The following is a 24,474-nucleotide window of genomic DNA, read 5'->3' as shown; positions in this document are numbered from 1 at the left end:
GACTAAGCATCACTTGTCTTGTGACATTACAGTGAGCCATGAGATGATTGTCTTCGGTGAAAGAGAATGTCCATTGCAGTGAAACTAAAGGAGCATAAGCTTACATCGTATGAGAGACGAAGACGACCTCGATGGAGGCTCCGAAGAGGATACTGGAAGACATGACAGCGATCTCAAGCACTATATAGATTCGCTTCCTTCGTCCATCAAGTAAACCATCACTCCAGCACAGTTCTACAATCACTTTAAACATTTAACACTCAATCTATTCAACATCTAACTACCTTCCAACAAAATGTCTCCTCTTCCTCTTGTTGACTTCTCCGTCTTTTACACCGGCACCGATGCAGATCGCGCCAAACTGGCCTCTACTATTGCCGAGGAACTCAAAAAGCACGGTGCCATGCGCCTTATTAACACTTCTATCTCCGCCGATAAGATCCAGGAAGCTTTTAAATGGGTACTTATGATCAACTCCCACTACCTTTTCTGAATCAGAAACTGACCTTCTTCGTTCGGTACAGGGCGAGAAGTTCTTCGCACTCCCTGCTAAGGAAAAAGAAGCCATTCCTAACGAACGTAACGCTAATCCCCAACGTGGTTGGAGCTATGTCGGCTCTGAGAACACTTCTAAGCTTGATATGACCCAGAACGAAGGCTTAGAAGACGAAAAAGTTAGCCAAGCCCATTCCCCTCTTCTCTCTAGAAAAGTCATTGCTGACGCCTTCAAAGGAGCATTTCGACCACAGCTCTGGAGCTGATACCGAATTCCCTAGCAAGTGGCCCATGGAGTCTAGCATCCCGGGGTACCGACAATTTATGGAAGACCTGCTAGAAAAGTGCCACTCGGTCGGCTGGAAGGTGCTCTCACTCCTAGAGGAAGGCCTGGGTCTTCCGAAGAACGAGCTCCTGGGCCGCTGCCAGGAATCGCCCATCATCGATGAGCTGCGCATGAATCACTACGCCCCAATATCCACGGAGAAACTGGCGACCGGCAAGTACCGCCGCGCCTGGCCTCACACTGACTTCGGCATGATCACGCTCCTCTTCCAGGATGACGCCGGTGGCCTCGAGGTCCAGGACCGCTTCAGCGACAAGCCTGATGCGTTTATTCCTATCCAGCATGAGCATCCTACCGAGGTCAATGTCTATGTTAGCAACAGTCTCGAGTACATGACCAACGACTATCTCAAGGCGGGCTTGCACCAAGTCGCTACTCCCATCGACATGCAGGACGTAAAGAAGGGTATGCTGCCGGAGCGCCAGTCGATTGCTTGTTTCATCAAGCCCCGCCGCGATGTCAACGTTGGGCCGATGAAGCAGTTTATTACCAAAGAAAGGCCTAGGGTCTACGAGGACTTGACTGGGCTGGAGCTTCACAGGGTTAGAGTTGGCAAGTTGTACGGAGTAGCTGCCTAGATGGCCAGCACTGGTGGAAAATCTATTGCAAATTGTATCCAGACGCCCAGTCAGCCAAGTAACACAATAAACACAGTTACTATGCTAGATAGGTAGATCTTAGTTGAATAAAATGGTGTTAAGAAAATTCAAGCTATGCAGTATGCGCAATACATTTACACTGAACAGGAATCGAGTCGAGATGGAGAATCTACGATATGGCTTTTATTCTGATTCTCAAATCATTTTACATAAAAGTGCGCCATTATACTTAAGTAGTCTTTTTCACGACAGCCAACTTCGACCTGACAGGAACATTATGCTCGATATTCTGCGTATCGGGAAATCCCTCCAACTTGACCTCCTTTCTGAAAATAAGGCAGTGCGTACTTCCGCCAAAATGGAACATGCCAATCTCCTCGCCCTTGCGCACACGATCGCCCTCCTTGACCGTGATATCGCAGGTGGAAACCTCGGTCATACCAATGCCCATGAAACACATGAGACCCAAGTCCGGATTATCGGCTTGGATGTATATGATTGCCCGCGTAGCGGTCGCAGTAATATAGCCTTGGGCTATGTTCTCGCCATCGCTACTTATACCACCGTGGCTAGAAGGATCACCGACGCCTTCAAACAATGGCTCGGAAAAGTAAGTTCCCTCAACTAAGTAGGCTTTCTTGATTATGCCATTGATCGGTGAGTGCCAACGATGATAGCTCAATGCGGAGAGGAAGGCCTGGTACACGGTTCCGCCAATGAACTGCTCATGTAACGGGTCCATGGCCAGCATATCCATGAGAGAGTAGGGCTGGCCTTTGATCCAGAAGCGGTCCCGTTGCGCGATATTCTGGCTGACTTTGTATGGCTTGGACTCACAAGCATTGGCGATGACACTATCATCATCTGGGCTGGCAACAGGTCGTTTGTCTTCGCGAAAACGGCGGGTGAAGAAGTCATCCCACGACTTGTAACCATGGTGCTCTTTAGTGGGATCGCATTCGTAGAGCTCATCGAAGCTGTAAGAGGTCGGGCCCACATTTGCCGTCAACTCAAGGTCATGGCTACCGTGGTCACTGAGCCAGCCGATCTTGTCGTTGCCCAGCACATATGCTGAAGCTGGTGAGGCGAGGAATTCGGCCCATGCGTTCAAGACTTTTTTAATCACCTTATTGACTTCTGGATCCAGGAAGAAAGCAAACCCGGATGGTGTACCCTAGAGACGGAGGGTAAGTGGGATTAGTAAGATATTCTTATGGGAGTCCGACAGCATGCTTACCATGGGCCAGTCCAGGATTGCATTGAATGGCGTGCCAACCACTCCAACAGAGTACTCATGATCATTCCATTCAGGCGCGGTAGTGAGAATATGATTGAAAAGCTCCAGCATGTGGTGATAATCACGCACTTGCTTGTGTCCTGTAGGGTCATTGTTATAGGGCTTCTTGGTGGGTACCTCTTCAAACATGGAGTTGACGAAAATGTAGATGCGCGTATTATTCTCGATCAAATCTTTAAACTCCTGTAATACTGGATGGAGCTCCTTTGGGTTGTTTTCCACACGCTCAATGATTCCGGAGAGCCATTTCTTGTGCACGCGGTGGTCCGAAGGAAGCCAGGAGCCAGTGCGATGCACCTGGTGTTCGTGAGGAACATTTTTGGTATTCGCTTGATGCAACATGACTGCAAGTAGTATGATTTAAGCAAATGCGATGCTTTTGATTGTTAGTTTATCCGGCCTGTGCGTTGGCTTTAAATGTTAAAAGAATTAGTATGCGTACACAATATCGTCGTTGCTACGTCATGGCGTTGCGTAGGTCGGGGTTCGTGAACACGAGTACACATTTTGACTGGACAGCAGCGCCACATGCACCACCTAGTTACGAGATGTTAATTGATATGCAGTAGAAGTTGTTGGCATCGGAGAATGGGTGGGGCGAACAGCTACTTACTTAGCAAACACTGATATTTCCGAACGGGAACGCTGCAGCAACGGAACTTTGAATTCCCATACTTGGCGTGAAGCCCTTTTGTGGCTCGATGACTCCAACAAATAAACCGAGACACAAACTCTTCACAGAGGGCGAATCAGATGCAGAGACACGAGCACAGACTGTCTAAGACAGTTTTCATTAATTTCCATCATCCGAGACTGTCTTGCATATGTCAGAAAAGCGGTACCACACCGGCGCCCGCTTCCATCTTTCACAGCACCTCACTCTGTGTTGGTAATAGATAAAGCTATCAATCACGACGTATACGATGAGTGGAACTGTGAAATTGCCTCTGTCTTCAAAAATGGCAATCGCAGTCCCTTTGTATGCTGTACTACTGCTCCTTGCTATCATTACCCTCACGCTGGATGCACGTATCGTAGCCTTCTACGCGTACGCTGCTCTGATATATTCTTTGGCCTTGGTATGCAATACAACTTATTTCTATCAGCCCGACTAACTGCATCTCCAGTCCATCTCTACAATCGTAGCCTGCGCATACACCATCGCATGTCTCCTGGCTTTTGTTCAACTCCGCAGTGTCAAACTTAGCCTAGCACTCAGCATTTTCATGTCCACGTCTTGGGCCATCAATCTTGGGCTTACTGCTAGCTTAAAGACGCATTGGATGGAGTCCAGGTGTAATGACGAAGCTAGACGCAGATACCAATGTACACAGATAGAAGGCCTCACGTTTTGCAGCGACGATGCGAACACATGCAACACGCTCAGCAGGACTCTAACTGTCAACCTTGTGCTTGCTGCCCTGGAAATGTAAGATGAGGTGTTTAAATCTAGTTCCAACATACTAACATAGTACAGTCTGTGTTGGCTCCTGGCGACAGGCCTTGTTATCTATGAAATGAGACGTTGCAGCTCACAAGCACCTCGACAACGTGGGCAACCAACAGAGTTCTGGGACGAGTTCGTTAACGAGGCCCCGCGAGCTGTACCACAGCCTATACTCCCCGAAAGCGATTACAATGACGACGACGACGTTTTCTATATGCCATCGTTAGTTATCACCGAAAGCGCTGCGAAGAATGGTCCGTCTCGAATAAACTAAACGGCACCCCAATCTCTACAAACAACATCTTCCCCAACACCAAACAACGCCTGCTACACCTCCCTCCCCCCCTCCACACCTCTTATTTGCTCTCCTTTCCCAAAAACGTTAGCGCAGCAACTACATATCCCTCCATACCCACGGTAAGCGTCGGCTGCACAACAGGCGCAAAAAACGGACTATGGTTCCCCGGAACATCCTCACTGAGTCTGCCCTCTTCCTCAGCCTTATCCCACACCTTGTGCTCTATACCTCCATACAAGAAGAAGCAACTCGGCTTTCCAATTGCTGTAGCCAGAATACCAAAATCCTCGCTTCCCTGGAGCCGCGCAACGTCCTTCTGGTACCCAGTCTTGCCTGGCTCAAAGTGCTCGGCGAAAGACTTCTCCAGCGCTTCGGTGACGCCGTCGTCGTTGAAGAGGAGAGGGAATTGCGTTGTGGGTGTCAGCGTGGGCTGAACAGGATTGTTGGAGGCTTCGGCTTCGGAAGCTATGATGCGTTTCACGCTTGCCAGAACGCGTTCGCGTGTCTTTGGAAGAGCAGCGCGCACGTCGATTTTCAGGTTGGCTTCGGAAGGAATGATGTTCTCGGCGTCGCCCGCGTGAAAGGCAGAAACGGTTACGACGGCAAAGTCCAGCGGGTCGACTTCACGCGAGACAATGGACTGGAGACGCATGATTGTGGAGGCTGCTTGTAGAATAGGATCGATACCACGATGGGGAGTTGAAGCATGGGCTTGCCGTCCGGGAATGCGAAGTCTATGATGCGTCAGCTTAATGGTACCAGAAAAGGAAAATGCAGCAAAGATTCACGCACTGGAATCTATCTGCTGAACTAGCAATCAGACCACGTTTTGTACCAATCACACCGGCTCTTTCAGGCATAACGTGCGCTCCAATAACAACATCCGGTTCTTTGACTTTCTTGTAGAGACCGTCGTCTCTACACAGTATCAGTGTCTTAGAAACCATTGGCGCGTTTTCTTGGGACTTACACCATATTCTGAGCTCCGCCTGCTCTCTCCTCAGCCGGCTGGAACACCAGTATCAACTCCCCACTCCATTCATCCTTGCATTTGACTAAGCACTCTGCCGCTGCAAGCAACGCAGTGATATGCATATCGTGTCCACAGGCATGCATAACCGGCTTCTCCACACCATCAACATCTTTCATGCGCGCCGTACTGGCATATTGTAATCCTGTCTTCTCTTCTACGGGCAGAGCATCAATATCAGCACGCAGAAGAACGGTCTTGCCTGGGCCATTAGAGAAGCTGGCTGCGATCCCATGGCCACCAATGGAGGAGTGAATGGTGAAAGCATTGCTGAAAGTTTTAAGATGCTTAACGATTGCCTCTGCCGTCTTCTGTTCTTGGAACGACAGCTCGGGATGCGCGTGAAACCATTTGTCTAGTAGCTCGTGAGTAAAGATCTAAATTGGGCCGACGGGCCACCACCTACATAGTTCCTCATATGAAGCCAAGTCCGGATGGTGTGCTTTTACAATTTCGCTTATTGAATGCATTGTCATTTGTATGAATCAAGCCTGTGTAGATATCAATGGAACTGCGCGGTCGACATTTCCTGGTTATCCACCTGTTATATGCCAAAGCAAACGGCAAATAGTTCGGTAATCCACCTGCCTTTGTCGCGCTAGTAAAGGGTATCAATGTGGAACTCACACGCGCCAGATCCGCTGTTGTGAGGGGTTTCCGACGGACAACGCTGAGAATGACGTAGTAACTGCTAGTGAGGGGTGTCTGTCTTATCGCACGTCCAAACCTCGGATCAGAGCGAATCCAACTGTCTTGATAACAGCATCAACACATATACACGATTTGTAGCAGTGGACATGGTGCAGTTCTATATCATTCGTTCGTGCTAATACAACAACGCGCAAAACTTCAGTTAAACAAGACCAAGAACACCTGACAAGCATTCATGCATTCAACAACCAAGCAGCGCCAAATGGATAAAAAAATATCTGGGACGAGTAATAAATCTTCAATCACTTGGCTTGCCCAGAATGGAGAGGCCGCAGTGACTTTTGTGACCCACACTGAGATTATAGTTGTACACGACGGCGAGGTTTCATACCCCCGCCATAGCCCGTTATCTTACGCCTAAGGAAAGAAGAACAAGAGACAGATGTCGACTTCGGCTGCTCTATGATCTGGCCATTTCATCGCTGTCTTTTGCGAGGTGTTCTTCAAGACTTCCCATAAGATCCGGTTCGGAAGGTGGTGCAGAAGGAACAGCAGGTTCGGACTGCGTAGTTTCAGGCTCAGGTTCAGATTCAGGTTCCGATTTCGGCTTTGGCTCTGGCTCTGGCTCTGGCTCTGGCTCTGCTGCAGTTTCTGGTTCTGGCTTTGTCGCAGTCTCTGGCTCTGGCTCTGGCTTTGTCACAACCTCTTGCACTGGCTCCGGTGCAGCTTCTGGTGCAGACTCTAGTGAAGGCTCAGGCGCAGGTGCAGGTACAGCCACGGCTACTGGCTCAGATTCGGATGTGATGACAGGTTCCGGTGCAGCATCCGCTTCTACTGTAGGGGCTGGGGCTTCGTTCGTAGTATCTTCGGGGACGGCATTTTCAGTGGTAGTTGCAGAAGTTGCCGTATTGTTGAGAGAATTTTGACGGCTGTGGGATATGGCAGACAACGGCAGGTCTGGTGAACTAGAAGCATCACGCCCTGCAGCTTCTTGTGTTGTCTCGGTTGTCGTAGTTTTTGAGTCTGATGGCTCAGTCTTTGTAGTATCTTGCGGTGGCTCGCTGACAGTCGCTGGGGCATCTGTCATTTCTGTTGTCTCGATGGCAGCCTCGATGGGGACGCTGGCAAGAGGCTCTGTGGGTTCCTCCATCGGCACATCGACAGAAGATTCCGCAACAGACGCTGCTGGAGCGGTTTCCAGAGGACCCGATGTATCCATAGCGGATGCGCCGGTCGGTGGTACTGACGGTCGGAGGGGGGTTGCAGGAGTCGAAGTACGTTCCATATCGTGATCCTCATCCTCTGAGCCCTCTTCACCAGAGCCCTCCTCATCTTCTCCACCGACATCAGCCATCGGCGTATCTCCTCCATCTGAAGGTGCTACTGATCCCTCTTCTCGCTTGATGCTAGGTACTTCAAGCAAATCACCGGCAGTCGATGCAGGTGTTCCTTGTTCTGCCGCACCTTCAGCAAAGACCACCTTCTTCTTGCCCCTACCAGGACCTCCACGCTTAACCTTCTTCTTAGGAGGAGGAGGCCGTCTCCTGGGCGGAGTCTGTTGCACAATATCGTTGGCTACAACAATACCTTCGGCGTTGACCACACCAACGCCCTCAACAATCGTTCCTGGAGCAGCTGTAGCGGGTGCGACTTCGATTGCAGCATCGGTAGGTTGGACTTCGCCCTCTACCGACTGTCCTTCGGGAACAAGCACCTTGTAGACAGCTACGTTGCCTTCCGCATCAAGCTTTTTGACCTTTGTTTCGCGCAATGCAGGCTGTACCACTGGAGGGCTGACGTATGGCGAAGGGAGGCCCTTCCTTCTCTTTGCAAGATACTCTGGCTCTGAAACCTCCAGGTGGCGTGCTACCTTAACATACTTCTTGATGGTAAATCCAGTGCGAATCTCTTTACTCTCTTCTTCTTCGTCTTTCATTTCATTGTCTTCTTCTGGTGGTGCCGGTGGTTTATAGAGCTTTCCAGACCGAGCTGCTCGTAGTAGCTGCTGAGAATGCTCCGGAAGCATATGGGAGTCCCGGGGCATAGGGAGTTCCGGCCAAGCATTTTTATCCAAGGGCTTGTTCTCGGCAGAATGTGGTTCAATAGTAATTTCAGCCTCCCGATACTGCGTGATGGGAAGTCCCTCTAGCACATTATGCTCTATCTGCCCACGTCCTGACCTGTTGGAACGGTCTCTATTGCGGAACTGGTCACGTGATGTTAGCCTTAAAACCCAATGAAAATAAGGCTATTCGTTGCATTGCAGATGGAAAAGGGGTGTGTCTGCTGTCATGGATCCGCTCGTGACCAAAGTGCCAGTACAGAGGATCCGCTATTCGATCCTCACGTGACATGTCTCGATGGTGTTTTCTCATACTGAAGCGCGTGTTTCTCTGCGGGTATATGGTAACTGATGTGGGTTTGGCGATGGAGACATGGCGATGCGAGATGTGATGCGCGCAATAAGAATAGCGCCTTGCGCGCGTGTGCAGATGCTGGAATGAGGCGGGCTCATGAGAGCAGAGTTTCCATGCATCCCTCCCCATAGCAAACGAACAGACCAAAAAACATGACGTACCGGAGCCATAGTGGCATGCGACTGCCTCGATGAGCAGGCGGTGAAGGTGGATATTGATGTAGGCGCAATGCGGCGGGAAGTCGCGATGTGTGAAGGGGAAGCGCGTCGGTTTGCGACCTGGAAGGTGCAACCGTGCGCCACTAGTCCGAATTGGGCGGGCTTATGGATCCAGGCAATCAGATTGTGTATCAAACATGATTGCTTTGCAGCGTCAAACATCGTGGCTTATGTATTAGAAAAATTCAAGATGCTTGTCTCCTCTATCTAATCATGGTGGTGTGGAAGCTTTTATTGATATGGCCAGCATCAAGCAGCTATGTTAGAATAAGCCTCTTCAACCCTTGACCCGTCATGCATCATGTATTGGAGTCAATTGTATACAGGCTTTGGAGGCAGCTCATAATTGATTAGATCACACGGTTCTGTAAAGTCGAATTTCCATCTTTATATATTACAGTGCATTCATTGCTATAACCCCAATTTTGGTCAAACAGATACGGCTGCTTCCCCGCAATCGCTCTTCTTCACATACAATGTGCGCAATGTTGTTACAATATTCTCTCATAGCATCGTCAACATCTTATTCTGTTCCGGTATGCTTAGTCCCATCCCTGGTCCTTTACCCTGACGATGTCGCTGCGATCTCCTTTTTGCTTGCCTTCCTTCCCGCCCTCAACCACTAGTCGGTCGATCTGGTAAAATTGGCTTATGACGGTTTGTCTCTGTAGATTCGCGTCAGCTACGTCTTTTCTTGAATTGGCCTATGATCCAAGATTTGCTCATGCGTGCGAACGCTAGCCGCCTTCAATGCCGTTTGTTGTCTTGTACGTCCTGGCCGACCTCTTCTTGCAGTTGTAACCATTGCCTTGTCTTGCCACCCTCTGCATCATGCCCACTCCTTGAATACGCACTCACCTTCAGCATCTGAAGCTCACTCAGGCCTTTTTGTACCAGCTCCTGAATGGTCCGCTCTTCTGTTATGCTCTTGTTATCCCGAAACGCATCGCGCGTTCTCCGCTTGGCGTATTCGCGGAAATTGTAGGCGGCGAATTGGTTGCTCTGGCGCAATAACGATCGGTACTATTCGCATGACGGATTAGCTGTTGCTCGTTCCACCATGATACAGCCGCGCATCACTCAGTGATGGATCGCCTTGCCGTTCCAGAGCTCACTGTGAACGATGCAGGTGCAAAGCAGCAGTGCCGTATGGCGGCTGCGTCAACGCGGGGGTGGCTGCAGAGCCATCACTGCGCGCATACGTACAAGCGAGCGCACTTGGTAGGCCATGTTGCCTTTCGTTGCCTGTGCTAACGACATGGTTCTTGAGTGTGAGGAGCAGGGCACAGGTGTGGATGTTGCGCCTGTGTGACGAAAGTCGCTGGTTAGGTCATAGGTTTTGAGCGCACGTCGGAGCAAAGCCACAACGCCGCAAAAGTCCGAGCTGTGGTGCAGCTCGACCAGCCCACATCCGACAGCAACACCGCACTGAGGCATGGGGCAAGTTTACGTTTTTACGTTTGTGACGCGAGCAGACTTCATGTATTCTCATTAGACCGTCACAGCTGCAGTGCTTTTATTCAGGCTATCAGGCCAACGCTGTTTTACACAAAAGCCCTTTGCAATCTCTCTCGGCACCCAAACAGGCTGCACGCATGTGCCAGTACCTACCAAACGCCATCCAATGCACATGACTGAATTTTTACAATAGCAGTGGTATCTAGAAAAGAAAGGGCAGACCTACACATGCATGTACTTTACTGGCGATGCTTTTCCTGTATCCTTCGGAGCTGTTCCTGCACGTTCATGCTCTGCATCTGCGAGAGGCGGGCAGCATCCTTTGCGGGGTCTGGCTGTCCGTCATACGACATGGCAGCCTTCTTCCTCCGAGCCTCTTCTTCTGCAGATATAGGCTGCCCAGTGGCGCCGTCATATATGTCCTCCCGCTGGCTAGCAAAACGCTTGAGGTTATTTGCAACATCAGCGGTGTTGATCGTGGTAGAGTATCGAGCTTCGGCTTTGTCGCGTTGTTCTTTCCAGCGCGGATCAAGCAATTCAACTAGAACAAAACGTTAGCACATGTTATCCTTGATGCCAAAGATTGGGTAATTCTCACTTCGAATATGCTCCTCCATCTGATTAGAAGGGATTTGCTGCTTGCAGTTAGGGCACACGGCCATTGGTACGTTTGCCTTCTTTGCGGCAGCGCGGGGAACGTAGTCTGTGACGATGCGACCAGGCGCTCCTCTGGCAGCAGCCTGAGCACGTGCGCGCTGCTCGCTCTCTGCCTGGCGTTCCTTGGCCAGCCGAGCCTGCTCCTCCTCGCGCGAAATCTGCGCCGGTGTTCGGTAATCGGCCATGGGAGGAGGTGCGTATGGCGACGCGCCGTATGGCGAGTGTACAGGCGGTGCAGTTGGAGGGTAGTTGGGCTGCATCGGGGGCGGCGGAACCTGTTGTTGAGTGACATTGTAGTAGGCAACGTCGTCAGGCATGGCTTCTTCCAAACGACGTGTCGATAGCGAAACGGCGGCTTTCTGTTCAAGAGACTGTGACTGTAGATCATTCAGCTGGGCAGGTGGGGGAAGATCTGCAGCATCATCGGCCTCGTCAAATATCACCGTCGCAATGACACTAAAGTCATGCCAGTCGATGGTTGCATACTCTTGCTTCTCGGCTTCTACCTTCTTCTCTTCCTTCTCCTTCTGCGCAGTCACGTACTTGACATACTCAGCGCGGCTCTTTGCACGGTCCAGCACATGGAAACGGTTCTTGATGTTGTGCTGCAGCTCCTGGATACGCGCCTCGACTGTCGCCTCCTCCTCGAGCAGGATCTTGTATTGCTCGACAAGCGATCGGAAGAACTGGAAATAGCTGTGATTTGGTCTGAGAAAATCAAACTGGTAATTGCCCAACTCACGGTTGCGCAAGTCCTTGAGCCAGTTCTCACCCACACGCGCAGTGTACAAAGCAGTGAGTTTGAGCACCTCGAGATCTTTGGCGTTGATGTTTGGCATGCGCGCCGAGAAGCGGAATTTGGGCGGCTCGGGCGGGCCTTTGGGTTTGGTGTCGACGGCTTGCTTAGCGTTCCTGTCGGATGAGCGCCCATGGCCCTCCTTGAGCTGCTGCAGATACCACAGGAAATAGGCATTGTAGGGGTCGTCTTCTAAGACGAAGGCGAAACTGTTCTTCGATGACGAGTCGGCGGTAAGACGCTGCTTCATTGCCATGAGTTGTTGTTCGCCTCGGCGGGCAATGAAGTCGGCCGTCTTGGCTACGGCAGCGCGAACGCTCGAGGGAGGAATGACCATGTTTGGCGGGGGCTTCACATCGAGCTCGATGGAGCTGGCGGGCGCGGCGTCGCCGTTGGTGTTGGCCATGGCGGGATATGGTGTCTGCGACTCGATTACGAGGGGTGTTGTCGGCAAAGCACTGTGAATGAGTCGCGAAGAAGATGGTGCAAAGGCAACGACAGAACGCGTGGTGTGGCGACACCGGCGAAGAGACAGACGGCGATTACCTACGTACCACTGGCTTGCGCGCAACGCGTATGGATACTGCGGGGGGGTCGAGTAACGGCGGTGCAGGTTCGCGCGGCGGCAGAGTCGCAAAGTTCCTGGATAGTATGGAGGCTGCTGCCCGGATTAACTGGTTGTTCCGGGCCGGCCTTAGTCACGCGTTAGCCAACACCGGCAAGGTTGAGGCACTCGGCGTAAGACTCGACGCGTCTTGGGTCGTAGGCGGCTGTCAAAAAGTTTAGCACCGATCAATGATCAAAAACAACGATGGCTCCCGAGCGGGCGCAGCACCAAATCTAGATACGAGAAAGAATAATAATGCAAGACCGAGAACGCGTCTCGACCTATTTTCAGCCCACCCGTTCCCAATTGGGCAAGGCCCCGTAGTTACGAACAGCTTGCAACAAGGGTCGGGTTGGTACGAGGCACTACTCCTCGCGGGTCCCTCCACCCCCCTGGCTCGAATCATCGCAACTCCAATTGCGGCACCCACCATTCTCCCTTACCCTGATGGGACTTTCTTCGCACTTTCTTTAATTCTTCTTTTCTTCTTCCAACCACGAGGCCCTAGTGCCTACCATCTACACTACCCGCCGAGGCTCTACAAGGCCCTCCATCCTTTGGCGCACCCTCGCCCACTAGCTGATTGAGCCACGCAGCATCTACCCAGTTCGCTGGCCATGGCGAGCCTGTCGGCATCTGGCGCCTATCTGGGCGAGAAACCTTCTCCACGGTCGAGTCGATCAAAGTCGCGCTCACGTTCGCGGGACGGTCGGAAACAGCAGCAGTCGCAGCAGAAAGTTCGAAGCTACGCCTCCGAGGGGGTGAAGGACTATGATATCTTCAACCTCCCAGGCTCGGACTGGTCGCTGCTGGCCATCCTGACCGTCATCGCGTGCGGTGTGCGGCTCTTTAGGATCCAGCAGCCGACCAGCGTCGTCTTCGACGAAGTCCAGTAAGTGGTTCATCTTGACAGGACGCTCATGAGCATGCGCTGACTAGGTGGCTTCTAGTTTTGGTGGGTTCGCCTCGAAATACATCAAGGGTAGGTTCTTCATGGATGTCCACCCTCCGCTCGCGAAGCTACTCATTACACTGGCGGGATGGCTGGGTGGATTCGACGGAGACTTTGACTTCAAAGACATTGGCAAGGACTATCTGGAGCCCAAGGTTCCATACGTCACTATGCGCATGTTGCCCGCCATCTGCGGTGTCTTGACGATTCCAACCATGTTCCTCACTCTCAAGGCTTCTGGGTGTCGTACCACGACGGCAGCATTGGGTGCAGGTCTCGTCATTTTCGGTGAGAAATGGACACTCATATCTGCTTCAGTGCGCGCTGACTTTTTTTCCAAGACAACGCCCTCGTTACTCAATCCCGCCTTATCCTACTCGACTCGCCCCTCATCATTTTCACGGCCCTCACAGCACTCGCATGGACCAGCTTCATGAACCAACACGAACAAGGACCCGCCAAGGCATTCAAGCCATCCTGGTGGTTCTGGCTAGCGACTACAGGTGTCGGGCTTGGCGCAACTGCCAGTGTCAAGTGGGTTGGCCTGTTCACCATTGCTTGGGTCGGCACTTTAACACTGGTCCAACTGTGGGTTCTGCTCGGTGACACCAAGAATGTGACGCCCAGGCTGTGGTTCAAGCACTTCTTCGCTCGCTTGTTCTGCCTGGTTGTGATCCCTGTCTCGTTCTACATGGCCATGTTCGGAATCCACTTCATCTGCCTGGTCAACCCTGGTGAGGGTGACGGCTTCATGTCCTCCGAGTTCCAGGCGACATTAAACTCCAAGGCTATGCAAGATGTGCCGGCAGATGTCGCATACGGAAGCCGCGTGTCCCTGCGACACTGGAACACGCAGGGTGGCTACCTTCATTCGCACAGCCACATGTACCCGACCGGAAGCAAGCAGCAGCAGATTACTCTGTACCCGCACAAGGACGAGAACAATGTGTGGATCATGGAGAACCAGACTTTGCCGATCATGCCAGAAGACTACACTGGACCCAACCTGACTAGCCCGAAAGCGTGGGATGAGCTGGGTCCCGTCTACATCGAAAACGGTGCCATCATCCGCCTCTACCACATCACAACCGACCGCCGTCTTCACTCTCACGATGTCCGCCCGCCAATCACGGAAGCAGACTGGCAGAACGAAGTGTCTGCATACGGATACCAAGGATTCGACGGTGATGCGAACGATCTTTTCCGTGTCGAGATTGTCGCCAGCAAGTCGGATGGAGCCGTGGCTAAGAAGCGTCTTCGCACGATCCAGACCAAGTTCCGACTGGTGCACGTTATGACTGGATGTGCGCTTTTCTCTCACAAGGTCAAGCTACCTGAGTGGGGTTTTGAGCAGCAAGAAGTTACATGTGCCAAGCAAGGCACGCTGCCCAACAGCATCTGGTACATTGAGGGCAACGTGCATCCGCTCATGGTGGATGGCGAGGTGGAAAAGGTCAACTACCGCAACCCGGGCTTCTTTGGAAAATTCTGGGAGCTGCAGAAGGTCATGTGGAAGACAAACGCCGGGCTGACCGAGTCGCACGCCTGGGACTCGCGTCCTCCGTCGTGGCCCATTCTCCGCCGCGGTATCAACTTCTGGGGCAAGCACAGCCGCCAAATCTACCTGTTGGGCAACCCGGTGATTTGGTGGACGTCGTCGGCGCTCATTGGCCTGTACGTGGTTATCAAGGGCATTGCTATTCTCCGATGGCAGCGTGGCTACAGCGATTACAACAACGTTGTGTTCAAGCGCTTCGACTACGAGGTGGGCATGAGCATTCTCGGATGGGCGTTCCACTACTTCCCCTTCTACCTGATGGCACGCCAGCTGTTCCTGCACCACTACCTTCCGGCGCTGTATTTTGCGATTCTTGCGCTTTGCCAGATGTTTGACTTTGTGAGCTACCGGTTCAGTGTGTTTGGACTGAGGCAATACCCAGCCATTGGCCAAGCCGTGGCTGTGGGCTTCCTGGCTGTTGCCATCATGGTGTTTTCGCTGTTTGCGCCGCTTGCCTATGGCAATGCGTGGACCAAGGACGCATGCAACAGTGTCAAGCTCTTCAACACTTGGGACTGGGACTGCAACAACTTTCTCCCCTCTGTAAGCATATCTGACGATGCACGATGATCTCATCTGACACGATGCAGTACGAAGCATACCACAGCCAGGGCGAAGCGGCAGTGTCAGCTGTGGAGCCGTCGTCAGCGCCGGCTGCACCGGCGGTGGCGGACATGAAGGCTGAGCAGGCTGAGGCGGCGCAAGTGCCGCTGCAGCAAGAGGCCGAGGTGGGCAAGCCGGATGACGTCATGTCGGAGGGGGCGATCGTTTCCCCACCGCCTGTCGAGGCTCCGCAAGAATTGCCTATTGTCTCCAAGGAAGAGCGGATCGAGTATCGCGACGAGAATGGGCGGGTGCTTGGTGACGACGAGGTCAAAGCGCTTGCGGGCAAAGTCAGCTTCAAGACGCGCTACGAGACGAGGACGCGTGTGATTGACAAAGAGGGCAACGAGGTGTACGAGGGCTTGGTGGAGGCGCATGGCGATGCCGAAGAGGCTGGGGTTGCGCCGCCTCACCCTGACGCCGAGGGCCGAAACCCAGAGACTCAGGACATGGCGGCAGCGGGGCATCAGGCTAGCGACGCGCCACCGACTGTGGAAGCGGTGCAGGATCATGCAGAGGCAGCTCAGCCTGCGAGCGAGGCCAAAGGGGCAACTCAGGCAGCCGAGTAAGGGGATTGGATTCTTGTGTGGTTGGTTGGCACGTTTGCGGCCAGGGTGTTTCTCTTGGCTTTTTCTTTACTACTATGCGTAGGGAGGGGACATGGAGTAGCAGCGTGTGGAGCTGGCGGCGCTAGGGCTGGGATTGCACACCCACACACCCACACACATACATACACAGGTTACGAGGGATGGGTGTAGGGTGCATTTGTACAACTATCTAATATGTGATTTGAAAAGGCAATTGTGCTGAATGAAGGTGTGCTGTGTAGTGCAGTTGTGAGGTGGGGGTGAGCAAGTAGTCGGGACTTGAGGCGAGGGAGTATAGTGATTCGGAGATGCAAAGATGATCGGCAGCAGTCTTTACGTGTGCGCATGACGAGATTGCATGTGCATGTGCATGCGTCCAGGGTCGAACCAAGGGTCGAACCAAGGGTCGTCGGGGGGTAAGGGAAGGGGCCGGGTCATGTGACGAGGTGTACTGGCACTGGCACTGGCACCAGGCACCAATGCATTAGCAAACTATAACTGTGCAGCCTGGCAGCTTTGTGTCCCTTCAAGTGCCGGCCCCCAAGCCGTCGTCGCCAGAGCCGGTGACGCTGGACGGGACACGACCTGCCGTCGCCATATACTACTTACTAGTAGCGGCGTCTGCGGCGGCACTCACGATAACGAGTGCTACTATACATGCGCTAACATGGACGAGTTGCACGTCATTACTTGTTGAGGCTGGAAAGCAAAAGCGCCTCAGCCTCGTGAACGACATCAACCCACACCCACGTCGCCCGCCCGCTCACGCGATCACATGCAACCCACACACGTCGACACGCACACGCACACGCACATATCCACGCCATGCCGGGCCGCAATCAGCGGGCGTTGGGCAACGATGCAGGGTCCGATTGCGCCTCTCTTGCTGCCAGACAGACTCGATACGCACACATACATACTACATACATACATGCACGCCAGCTCCAGCCCACGCCTCCAGAGTCTGGCCGTCCGACGCCACACAGAGCGCCAATCAGCTTGCACGCCGTTGGGGCGTGGAGGCCCAGAAGCACACGCACACGCACACGCACACGCACAACGGGACCTTCGGAAGGGCTCAGGGCGATCTTGCTACTGCAGCAGCAGCAGCACGACTCCGTGCCGGCACCGTCATCTTGATGCTGGCCGATCACTGCCATTCGGTCGGGGAAGTAGCGCCGCCGCCCGCAACACTCTCGCAACTCATGCTCGCAGAGATACCCGTCCCTGCCATCATCTGCCAATGGCTGCGTCAGGGCAAGATTGCGCCGTGCGATCTGCCCGTGTAATCGGCGCGAAACACGCACATGGCCATGGAGAACAAAAAGAATCCTCGAGAACCTTCTCTCCAATCCCGGCGTCCCCTTGCCCTCAAAACCGGGCTGCGCACCTCGGTGGCGGGATGCGCCAAAAAAAAAACGGAAACTTGTCGCGAGAGAGACCGTGGTCGTCATGGTGGTGCGAGCAGCCGCACCGAAAGTTACACCACAGCCATGGCAAACACGTCCGCTTAGAAATGCAGAACGCTCCTGTCGCTGCTCTTATTTTCTCCTTGCTTCCCTCACGCCTTCGTCTTCTCTTCTTCACCGTCGCCGCTCCGCGGAGCACGAAAGAGCCCCAAAGGATCCAGAAGCAAGAAACTGCGTCCGACTATAAATTAAACAATGCGGTCTAGCCGCGCATCAAAGATTTTCAAAAGCCCCTCCCCGGTTTGTGCAAAATCCCATGTGCACAACATCGTGAATTTCGCAATTGCCCAACCCACGCACCCACCCTCTTCGCCTCGAGCGCGCCGCCGCTGCTGCTGTCGCCTTTGAGCATGCAGACTGCCTCTTTGGGCCTTTTTCCTGCCTCGCGAGCAAGCATATATTCATCCTCGTTCTTTGGTCCATTTTCCTCCCATCGCTCTTTTTTCCCCTCCTCGCTCGCACTTGTTCCTGCACTATCTATCGACCCCCCATTCCACCCTAGCCGCATCCGAACATCAACCAACACCGGCAATGGTGCCCAACACACGTCAAATGTCAAGCTCTGCATCCGAGGGCAGCAGCAGCAGCCACTATTGCCCACACTGCAAAGACGGTCCAACGCCCACTCCTCACACGCACAACACGGGCGACTCGTACATCCAGCAAAGCATCGAGACACCACCCCCGCTCTCGACCAGAGCCCCCACGACAATCATGAACTCGTCCCCGTCAGGCCCGCACATCGTCTACATTGTTACCGACACGTGCTACCCGACAGCCCACAGTTTCGAGGCCAACATTGGCAATACGCACATAATTTCCGTGCACTCGACAAAGGCTGCTGCCAACAGCCGTGCCAAGAAGATCATCTACGACAACGACAGTGGATGCACCGTTGACATTGACAAGATTATCGAGGAGGTGAAGCAAGGTCTTTACATTGGCATCGGCGTCGGTGGCAAGGAGGAAAAGGACGGATGTTGTTTTGCCAGGAAGTGCGAAGTCGAAGGCAAGATTGTCGACGAGGACAGCGACAGCGAAGAGACGAGCGGCGAGAGTGGAGACAGCGACTTGATAGATGCCAATGGTGATGGAGACGGTGACTTGGACGTTGACATGGGGTGATGGACACAGAGACGGAAAAGACGAGAGTATCAAAGAGCAGTCTTGCCCGGGCACTTGAAGTTGTAAGAGGGTGGAAGACGGCGCATGTTTCGAGAAACACGGTGCGGAGCCAGAGACTGAAGACTGGAACTTGTGCATACTACATAAGCCGTACCCACGCACCAGGAACCAGGCCGCCCCCAAGGAAGAAGAAACCCCACCCCAACCTGCCCAAGGCGTTGGCTAACGCTGAGAGCGATGCGGCTGACGGTCCTTTCCAGAAATCAATCTTGATGGCCAGGACCGACAGCAACACGAGTGCACGAGAAACAGCTGGGTTTGTGCTGCTACACTGCACTATCGCCACGTATCGCAGTCTGACGCCGACGCGAAAACAAAACGAAAACAGGAAAATGTTCAATCATCCATTCGACGCAAAGAGCGCTCAAGCGCCCGCTTTAGGCCATTCGTTTGTTTGATACCCCCCTACGGCTTCCGCACGAGACTGAATTTCGATGAGCTCTACTCGGCGGTTCCAAGAAAGAAAAAGAAAAAAAGACATGAGTGATAAGAAACGATGTGGATGCTGGAGAGACGAGACAAGACAAGACAAGACAAGACAAGACAAGGCTAGGGCGGGGCGCGTGGTCAAGCGCCAACGGTAATGACGAACTGGCATGGATTGAACCGTGATGTTAATGTACCGTAGTCTTATTTCTGCTACTTCGGCAACGTGCCTAGCAAGCACACACTCTCTGCTCTCCAAGTTTTCAGACGAAAAAACAAAACAGATTTCTACTCATCTGGGTTTGTATTGCAAAAGCACAAAATCGTTACTGTTTCTTCCTTCCTACTATTGAGTACCAATATCCTGACCAGTGTATTACTAGGTTTCCAGTCTCAGACAGGTAGGTCTCCAAGAGGAATCCAGGCCCTTGTGTATGTTTCATTCTGGCCGAACTGGAATCGTTCTTGACGGGTGAAATGTTCTACATGGCACTGTGTGATGATAGTGATCAGTGCTAGAAGCCTAGGCGGATGTATAGGTGGTAGTCCGACGTGGATACCAGTACCTAAAAACCGATGAGTGTCGAGTCGTTTGTGATTGCACCACTAGAACTATGCAACAACCATCCAATGAGCCTCTCTTAGACGTACTCTATTAGGAACTAATATAATGTCTAGTCGTGAGCACGTAACGTCTACTTGTTACATCACCATGCTGAGTTTCTGCTGTAAATAATCCAGTGAATGATGGGTAGAGATGGTATCTCTACAATAACCACGAATCATGGTGGAACAGAAAAGCAGAACTCACACGCCAAGTTTGGTATACATGACGGCTGTGGCTTGTGCTGTGGCTACGTAGTGGGCTCCAAAGCTCAGCGCGCGTGGTCGTCGTAGCTCAGGGTTCAACTCGGTCCAGGCCCCCGACCCTTCTCCGCCCAGTCGCTTCCACTTCCACTTCCCCACCTTCTCAGCCTTCCGTGGGGGAGGCGACGCACGTCATCGATCGTGGCAACCAGGCCTTCACTACTCAACGCCTCCTTCTCGCCATCATGTGGCATACAGCATCCAGCCACTTGCACCATGTCCGCGGGATACTTTCCAAAGCGCGAAAAGGTCGGGCTTGAGGATCTCTTCAGAGGCCTCGTTACCGCCTGCCATATCCTCGAGCACAATGGTGTCGTTGACGCCTACGGCCACATTTCTGTGCGCTCCCCTGACAACCCCGCCACCTTCTGGATGCCGTGCAACATGCCGCCCGCGCTCGTCAGCTCGCCAGACCATCTCGTCGAGTACAAGGTCGACGGCGCCGAGGCAGTCGAGAAGGATGCAAAGCCTGGCTACCTGGAGCGATATATCCACAGTGAAATCTACAAGCGCTTTCCAGCCATCAACAGCGTAATGCACAGCCATGCGAGCGATGTGCTTCCGTATTGTATCAGCGGGGTCCCGTTCAAAGCCACGATACACATGGCTGGCTTCCTAGGTACCATACCCGATGCTGAGAAACTGTTCCTGTCAGAATGCTGATATGTGTAATGACAGGCACAAAGGTTCCGGTCTGGAACGCCGCGAACAGTTACCCCTCTGGCGCCAAACACGACCTGCTCGTCCGCGATACCACGCTCGGTGCTTCTCTCGCTGCATCCTTGAAGCCCGCGACTTCAACCGGCTTCATCTACTCCAAAGTCCGCTCGGCGCTGCCGGCGCAGCTCGGGGGCGGAGCGTCTGCCGAGCCAAAGCTAGAGCCAGATCATGCCGTCGTTCTGCTCCAGAACCATGGCTTCGTGACGGTTGCGCATGGCATCGAGGAGGCCGTATACCAGGCGATATATACGAGGGAGGCAGCCAAGGCGCAGACGGCAGCCATGACGCTTTTGAATGCCCACACGGGGTACGCCCTCGAGGGCAAGGTTGACACTGAGGCCGGGGGAAAGATTAAATCAGGCCATGCTAAGATTGAAGGCGGAAGCTTAAATTACTTGACTGACAAGGAGTGCCATGATGCATGGGAGAGCATGTCAAATACAATGACGCGAGCTTGGGCACTATGGTGCCGCCAGGTCGAGGTCAATCCGCTTTACAAGAACGAGTGTCCCGAGGGCGAGGATTAAGCCGCTGTCACGAACACCGTAAGCTAGCACGCCATGCGGGCCGTTTATTACCTATGCTCTTCTACTTATCATTGTACAACTAGTACTATCTTTCCAACAGATGCTTCGCCCTATCGTCGATGTACTAGCCACACATGTAGTACAGCCTCGGGCTGAAATACGAGCATAATTCTCCTTTCCAACTAGTTTTTACGAAACAAGACCGCTTCTTTCCTCTCCACCCACCCTTGAAACATTGTGAAACATTTTTCCCCGTCTAGCCCTTTAATCACTCTTCTTCTTCTCTCTCGCGTTTAGAAGAAGCATAACGTGGTTCATAAGTGAGTCGCTAACCCAAGTGAGTCGCTAACGCCCCACCACTACATCTATATCAACACGTTATTATAGTTTTTTATTATAGTTAATAAACTATTATAATACACTAAATTAATTATTAAAATCGCTACTATTACTTACACTATCTATCTTAACTACGTAGGTACAAGCGTTGTGTCTAGTCTGCTTATAACGCCCGCACCACCACTCTTCTCGCACCCTCTTTAACGCACTCTTACTATTACTATAACTACTATCTACCTATTTAGCTAATACTTCTTATACTTTGCCTATAGTAAGAGTCTCTTCTATTTATACATATCGCCGCTTATAGCTTTTACGCTTATTTAACTTATTAAGAGCTACTTAAAGCGTACTTATTTCCTTTTTTATAAGCGTTATTTTATATGCTATTTACTAGGCCCTCTTACTTAGCTACGCGATCTACTTAGTAAGTAAATTAGTAGAAGACCTATAGCGTTTTCTTACGCTCTCTTAAATAAGACTAATTTAAGACTTAACTTTACGCGTATTGCGTAGTGTCTGCGCCTACTAGGTAGCTACCTATTATAGTAATTGTATAGGTGTCTGCACTACTATATTAAGCTTAGATAGCACAGCCTATAGGTTGTGTAGGACTAGACTAGCGCCTTTAAAGCTAGTCTAAATATTCTCCTTTGTAATAAACTGCTTGAAAGTAGTTTTAAAGGCTAGTAGAAAGGTCTGTTTACTAATATAGTAGGTGTAGTTACGTGCTAAGCCTAAAATAGCGTTGCTATACTTACGCTTTAATAGTAAGAAGTAGGCAACGTTAAGAGGCTATAATAAGTAAGACAAGTGCGTAGGTATATAAAGAAGTATAATATTCTTCTCCTCATAAAGATCTTAAAAATTAATAAAGTAGTAGCTCTTATAGCTATTAATAATAAGTAGTTGATACCTACCTATAGTAGAGCTCTTTATATAGGTATTAAAGTGCTTTAACTAAGCAAGACTAAGCTAATGATTTATCTAGCTATTAGGACTAACTTTAAAAACCCAGTTAGTAGGTAATGTAACGGGTCGAGTCCTATTAGACTGCGCACGCAACTACAACGCGCCCACCGCGCCAAAAAGGCTGGCACAAGATATCAGAGCTGCTGATATCGTTGCGTAGTTGATACATAAGATAGCCACCGCTATCTGTACTGTAGCGGGCTACCTAGCCCGTTACAGGTAAATTCTTAAACTAAACGTTAATAAGCACCTTATGTAACGGCGCAGGTAAGGCAGGTCGGATCTGTTTCGGTCGTAGGATCACTCAGAGGCATATGGGAGTGCGTGGGATCACAAAGAGCCTAGATTCAACAAGCCACCTATAGGCCTTGTACGAAAGGATATCAAAAGTCTACAGAGCTAGCTACAGGGAGTGTCTCAATATATACCTATCCTAGTCGGGTCCGAATTCGGATCCGACCTCGGGCGAATGGCTGATGAAGGGCGGCAGGTACTTCCTCCGATCCGGCTCTGGGATTGGCTCAATACTTGGCGAAGTTGTAACATCGTTACACCTTACCTATAAAGATAATAAAGGGTAGTATTTAGTAACCTAACGCGCTTACGCCTTAGATTATAGTAACTTACTTATAGTTGCTTAGCTATATCTACTTCTTTTTCTTATATCCTTTTAATACTATAATAACTAACTATAATAAAATCTTACTTATTATAAAGCTAGTCTTATTAAAGTTATGGATATTATTATCTATAATACCCTACTTCTACCTTATTACCTAGACTAAGTTAAACTAGCGCTAAATAGCTACTAGATTCTTATAGGCGGCTTGTGTAACGGGTCGAGTCCTATTAGACTGCGCACGCAACTACAACGCGCCCACCGCGCCAAAAAGGCTGGCACAAGATATCAGAGCTGCTGATATCGTTGCGTAGTTGATACATAAGATAGCCACCGCTATCTGTACTGTAGCGGGCTACCTAGCCCGTTACAGCTTGCTAGTAATTATAAAAATAGCTCTAGCGTGTATAGAGCTTAGAAGTCTACTTAATAAAGTTATTAATCTAGTTCTTACTAATAAAGTTACTACTACGCTCTTCTAATAGTTTATTAGCTATTACTTAAATATTAAGCTTTATAGTCGTAAATTCTTACGTAGACTCTTTAAAAACATGCTTAACTATAGCCTTCTTTTTTAGCTTATCTAGACGCTTTAATTTTAGCTTATAGTTGCGTTAAAAGCGCTTTCTAGCGCGTTAATTAGATATAGTTTTTTATAAGACGTTGTAGATAGTAGTAGTATAGTTTATACGCTAAATATATTATAACTAAACGTTAAAAAGAGTAAGTTAAAGATTAGATTGAAAATATATTGATAAATAGTTATGTTGTTAAGACATTACGCGTTATAGTGATAAAGTTGATAGGCTAGTGGGGCGTTAGCGACTTGCTTGGGTTAGCGACTCACTTGTGAACCACGTTAGCGCATATTATATCATATTATTATTTCCCCAGCGGATAAATACACCCCCTACCCTGCCCTGTTCCCCCCTAGTCATCCACACCGCCACACTGTCTGGAAGAAAAGAAGAAAAAAAAAGGAAGAAAAAAAGGGAAAAAGAAAAAAAAGAGATTATGGCCACATGGCATGATGGCATGATGTCCATGTGAAGAAAATCAAGCTCTTGCCAAGCACTAGGCCTGGTTTAAGTTTCTATCGCTTATTTTCTTTTCCTTTTTTTTTTTTTTACTTCTTACTGTAAGGGGCTCGACCCCGGAGGGTAGTCTTAAGCTCGGGAGCACGATCGGACAGGCCAAGGTAACAGATTGTATTCGATAGAGAGCTAAGCTCTCGGCTACGTAGCTATCTATATACAATGCTGGTTGCTAGGGTAACAATCGGGCCGGGCAGGTGGAGTAAACGAGGTCGTAGACGAGTATGGGAGGCGAAGGGC

At 51.0% G+C, this 24,474-nt stretch overlaps 9 protein-coding genes across 9 annotated transcripts; 4 read left to right on the top strand and 5 right to left on the bottom strand.

The window, feature by feature from the left end:
- Window positions 1–295: 295 nt before the first annotated feature.
- Window positions 296–1,419, top strand: SETTUDRAFT_143031 (uncharacterized protein; the record flags this gene model as incomplete). The annotated part of the gene is made up of 3 exons (XM_008032744.1): window positions 296–460; window positions 525–674; window positions 733–1,419. The coding sequence occupies 3 exons, from the start codon at window positions 296–298 to the stop codon at window positions 1,417–1,419; spliced, it is 1,002 nt and encodes a 333-aa protein (XP_008030935.1).
- A 250-nt stretch (window positions 1,420–1,669) lies between these two features.
- On the bottom strand, window positions 1,670–3,079 carry SETTUDRAFT_35314 (uncharacterized protein; the record flags this gene model as incomplete). Its single annotated transcript, XM_008032484.1, has 2 exons — window positions 1,670–2,614; window positions 2,678–3,079. The coding sequence occupies 2 exons, from the start codon at window positions 3,077–3,079 to the stop codon at window positions 1,670–1,672; spliced, it is 1,347 nt and encodes a 448-aa protein (XP_008030675.1).
- Window positions 3,080–4,401: 1,322 nt separating this feature from the next.
- On the bottom strand, window positions 4,402–5,982 carry SETTUDRAFT_123258 (uncharacterized protein; the record flags this gene model as incomplete). The annotated part of the gene is made up of 4 exons (XM_008032743.1): window positions 4,402–5,216; window positions 5,275–5,400; window positions 5,453–5,867; window positions 5,919–5,982. 4 exons carry the CDS (start codon window positions 5,980–5,982, stop codon window positions 4,541–4,543), a joined length of 1,281 nt encoding a protein of 426 aa, XP_008030934.1. The 3' UTR covers window positions 4,402–4,540.
- A 335-nt stretch (window positions 5,983–6,317) lies between these two features.
- On the bottom strand, window positions 6,318–8,750 carry SETTUDRAFT_44386 (uncharacterized protein; the record flags this gene model as incomplete). Its single annotated transcript, XM_008032533.1, has 2 exons — window positions 6,318–8,369; window positions 8,742–8,750. The coding sequence occupies 2 exons, from the start codon at window positions 8,748–8,750 to the stop codon at window positions 6,624–6,626; spliced, it is 1,755 nt and encodes a 584-aa protein (XP_008030724.1). The 3' UTR covers window positions 6,318–6,623.
- Window positions 8,751–9,181: 431 nt separating this feature from the next.
- Window positions 9,182–10,092, bottom strand: SETTUDRAFT_165947 (uncharacterized protein). The gene is made up of 3 exons (XM_008032742.1): window positions 10,005–10,092; window positions 9,657–9,821; window positions 9,182–9,463 (listed from the first exon to the last, which is right to left on the bottom strand). The coding sequence occupies exons 1-3, from the start codon at window positions 10,056–10,058 to the stop codon at window positions 9,341–9,343; spliced, it is 342 nt and encodes a 113-aa protein (XP_008030933.1). The 5' UTR covers window positions 10,059–10,092; the 3' UTR covers window positions 9,182–9,340.
- A 204-nt stretch (window positions 10,093–10,296) lies between these two features.
- On the bottom strand, window positions 10,297–12,510 carry SETTUDRAFT_165946 (uncharacterized protein). Its single transcript, XM_008032741.1, has 2 exons — window positions 10,855–12,510; window positions 10,297–10,797 (listed from the first exon to the last, which is right to left on the bottom strand). The coding sequence occupies exons 1-2, from the start codon at window positions 12,113–12,115 to the stop codon at window positions 10,496–10,498; spliced, it is 1,563 nt and encodes a 520-aa protein (XP_008030932.1). The 5' UTR covers window positions 12,116–12,510; the 3' UTR covers window positions 10,297–10,495.
- A 278-nt stretch (window positions 12,511–12,788) lies between these two features.
- Window positions 12,789–16,229, top strand: SETTUDRAFT_174190 (glycosyltransferase family 39 protein). Its single transcript, XM_008032740.1, has 4 exons — window positions 12,789–13,208; window positions 13,267–13,556; window positions 13,610–15,369; window positions 15,417–16,229. Exons 1-4 carry the CDS (start codon window positions 12,934–12,936, stop codon window positions 15,996–15,998), a joined length of 2,907 nt encoding a protein of 968 aa, XP_008030931.1. The 5' UTR covers window positions 12,789–12,933; the 3' UTR covers window positions 15,999–16,229.
- A 1,850-nt stretch (window positions 16,230–18,079) lies between these two features.
- On the top strand, window positions 18,080–18,598 carry SETTUDRAFT_83261 (uncharacterized protein; the record flags this gene model as incomplete). Its single annotated transcript, XM_008032739.1, has 1 exon — window positions 18,080–18,598. A coding segment is annotated over one exon (519 nt), but the record flags the coding sequence as incomplete, so codon positions are not given.
- A 1,498-nt stretch (window positions 18,599–20,096) lies between these two features.
- SETTUDRAFT_165942 (uncharacterized protein) lies at window positions 20,097–21,388 on the top strand. Its single transcript, XM_008032738.1, has 2 exons — window positions 20,097–20,582; window positions 20,642–21,388. Exons 1-2 carry the CDS (start codon window positions 20,180–20,182, stop codon window positions 21,208–21,210), a joined length of 972 nt encoding a protein of 323 aa, XP_008030929.1. The 5' UTR covers window positions 20,097–20,179; the 3' UTR covers window positions 21,211–21,388.
- Window positions 21,389–24,474: the final 3,086 nt, after the last annotated feature.

The sequence above is a fragment of the Exserohilum turcica genome (assembly GCF_000359705.1).
Source record: "Exserohilum turcica Et28A unplaced genomic scaffold SETTUscaffold_8, whole genome shotgun sequence".
NCBI classification, from domain to species: Eukaryota; Fungi; Ascomycota; class Dothideomycetes; order Pleosporales; family Pleosporaceae; genus Exserohilum; species Exserohilum turcicum.
Note: the sequence above shows the minus strand (reverse complement) of the source record. Positions and strands in the feature narration are given on the sequence as shown.